Genomic DNA, 6,000 nt, shown 5'->3' with positions numbered 1-6,000 from the left:
TTGACTTCTCCTTAAATTCCTATCCCCAGTGGCCCCATCCTTGTGATTCGTGAAAAGCCCCGAAAGCCCACCGTGTTTGTATTCTAAGACGTGTTCTGTAGCTTCAGCATCTTGAGGCTTTTACGGAAATAGAGCCCTTTTTTTTCTCCTTTCTTCTTCTTTTTTTAAGGCAAGGAGAGAAGCCGGGGAGATGAGATGCGGGTACGGGCCCAACTTTTCCTCTTTGCAGGTCTCCCCGGAGGGAGGGCAGGTGGCCGCTGCTGTCCAGGTGCCCCTCCTCGGGGCGGCGGAGGGGGCCCGGACCTGGCGCGGCCGGGCGGAAGCACCTCTGCCATTGGCCCAGCGGCGGCTTTTACCTGCGCGGCGCCCGGGGGCCCGAGCTCAAAGTCCGCGACATCCTGCGGGAGAGGCAGCCGCGGTTGGCAGTGCAGGTGGGCCCCCGCCCTCGGCCAGGCAAGATGCCCCTGGGGTTCCGGAGAAAGGTGAAAGCCAAGTCCAAGGAGGCCGCCCAGCTGGTGAAGGTCGAGGAGGTGGGCGCGGGCGGCGGCGGCCTCCCGGACCCCCCGCCTCCCACACGCAAGCTGGTTTTCTACACGCAGCTGGCCCACGGCAGCGCCACCGGCCGAGTGGAGAATTTCACCTGCATCCAGGAGCTCTACGCCAAGATCGCGGGAGTGTTCGGGATCTCGGCGTCCGAGGTAAGGGCTGGGCGCCCAGGCGGACGCGCGCGCCCCCCGCCCCTCCCACGTGCCGCGCCGGCTTAACCCGGCCGGGGCTGGAGGGGCGGCGCGGCGTCTGCCTGCAGCGCCCGCGGCGAAGTGAGGAGCTGAAAGGTAAGTCCGGGACCGCAGAAAGTTGCATTTCCTGGGCTCGTGACTTCTGGGAAGCCGGGCGACTTTTCTTCCCATGCAAATGAGTATGCTTCCCTTGTCCTGGAGTTCCTAGACGTTCCGGGCAGGAGCGCCTCCGCGGAGTGGAGAGCTGACTGGGCAAGGTAACACCCTCCGCTTCGCCTGGACGTCCCTTTCCTGCCTCTGCTGGGGGTAGCACCTCCCGGGTTAAGGAAGGGAGAGAAAAGGGCCTGCTGGGTGATAGCACAGCGAGGTCCCCTTAGCCCCTCAGGTGTGATGTCTGGCGCCCAACACCAGAGCCCCTTTGGTAGGGTCCCCAAGAATTTGATTATACCAAGGGTGCATAACGGAAGAGAATTAGAGCTCACTCCATGGGATGAGTTAACGACACGGTCCGAGGGGAAAGCGGCTCTAAATTTTACACCCTGTCCTTTAAAAGAGGCTGAACCTCGCCGTAGTTAGATTGACTGCATGCGTGCCCGGAACCGAAGTTTGCTACGGTTCGATGTGGAAAGCACTGGTGTGCGGATGTTCTCGGGACTGCTCTGTGCTTACCCCAGCGAACTGCAGATGCAGGAGAAGCTAGCCCAAGGAAGTCTTTTGTCCACACTGGAGGAAAAGCATAGGGTGTTGCCCCGGACTCCAGGAGTGTAGAGAGCTGCCTTGGAACGACACAGAGCTGCACTTGGATTTCTGTTCTTTAATGCTGTTTATCAGGTCTGCTCAAGTAAAACTGAGGAGGAGGTGAGAGAGAGCTTGAAGTGTAACCTTTTGTTCTTTCAGGGTTCCTCGGCACTGAGGGGCAAATCACAAACCCATTTTGTGAATGATTTGTGTTGACCTGGAGTAGTAACAGTATTTCACGCTCCTGTAGGACATTTCAGTTCAAAAGGCACTTTCATGGGACGAATGAATGTCCTTTTCTCTAGGAGAAGCAGGTGCATGTAGGTCATTGGGTAGCTAAAGGACAGGATTTGGAGACACCTAAGCCTGGATGTGAGTCCAAGTTCTACTACTTACTGGCTGAGTCGCCTTGAACAAGTTTAACTTTCTTCACTTTCAGCCATGTATAAAACAGATGAGAAGGGGGGTGCCTGGCTGGCTCGGTTGGTAGAGCCTGTGACTCTTGATCTCTGGTTGGTGAGTTCAAGCCCCACATTGGGTGTGGAGATTACTTAAACTTGAAATATAAATTCTTGAAAAACAACAACAAAAACAAAACCCAAATGAGAACGTCTGCCTTGAAGGGTTGTAAAGACTGGAGCTCATGAATAAACTTAAGAGATTGCATGGTGCATGGTCCATGCTTAACAAATTGTAACTAGTATTACCGATACCTAACAGTTAAGTGAGGAGCTGAGGTACAAAGTAATTGGGTCTTGGCCAAGGTCACATAATTAGCAAGAAAAAATCTGGAATGTTATTTAAACTTGAATATTCTGCTTTCTAAGCTAAGTGAGCTTGTTAACACACTTAACTGACAACTTTAAATGTCTCTTCCATAACCAGGGACTCCAGATTTAGTTGCTTCGTGTTAATAGCCCTCCTCATTATTCTGAGTTCAAGGTGCATGACTTTATTCAATCCACTTAATACAGGAAAAAAATATTATCAATATCACTGCTTCAGAGAGGAAACAGGCTTTGAGGTTCACAAACTTTTCAAAGTTATACATAGTAAGTAGCAGAACCTGGGTTTAAACTCAGGTGTGTTTGTTTTTTGTTTTCTGACTCCAAATTCCATGAACTTCTCTTCTGTATTGCTTCCCAAGTTCTCCATGGTCTCTGGGATAGCTGGGCAACCATTTTCAGTGTTTTCACTTTCCAACACACTGAATTAGGAGATAAAATTCTGAGATAATGTAATCCTGCTATATCAAAGTTCATATATTTTTATAACTCCAAATATATGTATTGGTATACTTATGCATGTAACCAACATTAACACAAGTTTTCTATTTGGATTAAGAATATTTAAGCATAAAAAAAAGAATATTTAAGCATATCCAAGATAAAGTATTGGTCATCATAGTATAGTATGTCCTAAATATTTCAATAGTCATTTTGAAACAAGTAACTTATTAAAACCATTTCTCGTGTCATTCCCCCAGCAAGGGGAATTATGGTATAAACTTTTGAGCTGTCAGTGGGAACAAAACAAATTTCCCCTCTTTAATAGTTTCAGTAGAGTATTAGCTCAGAATTCCTGCCTTTTTTTAGAGCAGTGGCTTTAGGATTATAAATAGCTCTGTATAGAATTGAACCTTCTTTCCTAAGGGGGAGAGGAAAAGGGAAGGGCTTGGCCTGATCTGATTTCAGGTGGGACAGATATACTGGGAGTTCATAATGTGCCCATGACTGTACTAGGCATGTAAGTAAGTCTGCAGCATGGTCATTCCATCCTCACCATAGCACCGAGGCTGGGGTTCTTTTCACTTTATAAAGCTAAGTGAGGCTCTGAGAAGTTAAGAAGCTTGCCCAGAGTCACTGAGCAGGTATGGGGCAGGGTCAGAATTTGAATGCAGGTTTCCTGGTTCCAAGTCCATTACATTGCAGCTATTAGGTTCTAAGTAACTGCATTCAAATTTCAAATACAAACCCAGGAAAACTTTTTTAAAACAAAGGGTCTCTTCAATTAAAGCCTCAGACCCCACTACAAAAATATTGCCTCAAAAAATGCTGTTGTGAAACTAATGCAGATTTCACCTATTTCAAGGTCCCTGAAGGAGGAAACTAAGGAAACTGAATCTAGGCTCTGAATTACTTTCAGGGTGCAGCCTGTGATCATTACATTGAAACAGATGGCCAATTATGCAGAAATCCCTTTGAGCTGGTACTTTTTTCTAAACCACTAAATGAGCAATTCAGCAAAAAGAACAAAGTAAATCTTGGTTAAAAGAGCGGTTAATTTCTGTAAGTGCAGGGACACTTTTACAAAAGTTTGATACCATTTTTTAAAATATTCAGGTTATACAAGGGAATTGAGCATTACACTCTTTGAGCTTTAGTGGTAACATTTACTGAAGGGGCATTCTGAATATGTGACCACTGTGATTGACAGTAGATGGTGCCATGACATGTTTTCTTAGTTCTTTATTATGTGGAAGGACTGTAGAAAAGAGTCATTCAAACAAGCTTTTAAGAAAATGAGTTTTGTAGTTCGATACCTCACATGTATGAAAGCTCAGTGTCTTTAAAGATTTAAGAAATTATTGGGATTCCTGGGTGACTCAGTTGGTTAAGTGTCTGACTTTGGCTCAGGTCATGATCCCAGGACCCTGGGATGGAATCCCACATTGGGCTCCTTGCTCGTCGGGGATCCTGCCTCTCCCCCTGCTTGTGCATGCTTGTGTGCTCACTCTCTCTGACAAATAAAATCCTTAAAATTTCCTTTGACTTGGTTGTATTCGTTCATATATGTGTAATACTAGTTCATTGACTGAATGGTTCAAGCAAATGTAGCCTCTTCTTTCTCAATACGTAAAGCAGTCCAAAAAAACCAGTATTCTTGGGAAGATCAGATTTTAATTTTGAGAACTGTGATTTTTTTTTTTTTAAGATTTTATTTATTTATTTGACAGACAGAGATTACAAGTAAGCAGAGAGGCAGGCAGAGAGAGAGGAGGAAGCAGGCTCCCTGCTGAGCAGAGAGCCTGATATGGGGCTCGATCCCAGGACGCTGGGATCATGACCTGAGCCGAAGGCAGAGGCTTTAACCCACTGAGCCACCCAGGCGCCCGAGAACTGTGATTTTTAATTTCAAGCTTTATATACAGTAGTTTATAAATAAGGTATGCTCTGATTTCTCTCAACAAAACAGCTCTTCCCTTTTCACCTGCTCCATCTCCTGCTCTTTCTCTTTTTTCTAGCAAAACTCACAAGTTGCTGTCTCCACTGAGACCTATCCTGTATCTTTTCTATCTGATCAGAACTCTCTAATAGCTCTCCATCTCACTTACAGCAAAAGCCAAAATCTTACAATGGGCTACAGGCCATGTTGCCTCTCTAATACCCTTATTCCTCCTGTTCCAGCCAGTCTGGCCTCCTAGCCATTCCTTGAACTCTGGAGCCCTGGGGCTGTTGTCTTTACCAGAACTTCTTCCTGAAGAATGCAGTTCCTTCTTTAAGACTACTTGAATATTGGGGCGCCTGGGTGGCTCAGTGGGTTGGGCCTCTGCCTTTGGCTCGGGTCATGGTCTCAGGTCCTGGGATCGAGCCCCACATCGGGCTCTCTGCTAAGTGGGGAGCCTGCTTTCCCTGCTTCTCTGCCTGCCTCTCTGCCTACTTGTGATCTCTCTCTGTCAAATAAGTGAAGGGGATCTTTAAAGAAAAAAAAAAAAAAAAAAGAAAAGAAAAAAAGAAAAGAAAAAAAGAAAGACTACTTGAATATCACCTTCTCCGGCTGGTACTGATCATCCCATTTAAAATTCCCCTCCTCACTTAATTTTCCTGCATAGCATACTCACATCCTATGTATATGTAACTGATTTGTCTTTTTCTTCTCCCATGTAGTAGAATATAAGCTCCACAAAGGCAAGGATTTTGTCTTTTTTTTTTTTTTTTTTTACTGATACAGCCCCAAAAGGTCTAGAACTCTACCTAAAACTTGATTGGAGCTCAAGTATTCATTGAATTAAAAAAATCTTCACACAGTAGTTAAAATCCTGTAGCTTCAGTATGCAGCTTTAGTACCAGTTAAAGATTTTTTTTAAAAGATTTTATTTATTTATTTATTTGTTTTTAAAAATTTTATTTATTTATTTGACAGAGATCACAAGTAGGCAGAGAGGCAGGCAGAGAAGCAGGCAGAGAGGGAGAAGCAGGCTCCCCGCTGAGCAGGGAGCCGATGCGGGGCTCTATCCCAGAAACCTGAGATCATGTCCTGAGCTGAAGGCAAAGGCTTAACCTACTGAGACACCCAGGTGCCCCACAATAATGATATCTTTTGTAGATGTTAACTTTTCCTACTGCTGTGTGAAGAAAGACTAGCTTTTGATGGTGGTAGGAATGAGAAGCATCATTTGTACTTTGAAGGGATGGGGAGTAAGAGGGTGAAGTATGGACACTGACTAGAAAGTATGGAAATGAAGATTTTTATGCATTTCTTGTATCTCTAAAAATTGCAGAAATTATGAAGTTGGAGACTCTGT

At 45.3% G+C, this 6,000-nt stretch overlaps 1 protein-coding gene across 1 annotated transcript in view; it reads left to right on the top strand.

Annotated features, from left to right (window-relative positions):
* Positions 1-365: 365 nt before the first annotated feature.
* GIPC2 (GIPC PDZ domain containing family member 2) overlaps positions 366-6,000 on the top strand; it is an 82,828-nt gene continuing 77,193 nt past the window's right edge. The window contains exon 1 of the mRNA XM_032302201.1: positions 366-698. Within this exon, the coding sequence (XP_032158092.1) occupies positions 459-698 (240 nt within the window). The 5' untranslated portion in view covers positions 366-458. The remainder of the gene's footprint in view (positions 699-6,000) is intronic.

Source organism: Mustela erminea, chromosome 10 (genome assembly GCF_009829155.1).
Source record: "Mustela erminea isolate mMusErm1 chromosome 10, mMusErm1.Pri, whole genome shotgun sequence".
Taxonomy (NCBI): Eukaryota; Metazoa; Chordata; class Mammalia; order Carnivora; family Mustelidae; genus Mustela; species Mustela erminea.
This window is presented reverse-complemented; position numbering and strand designations above follow the sequence as displayed.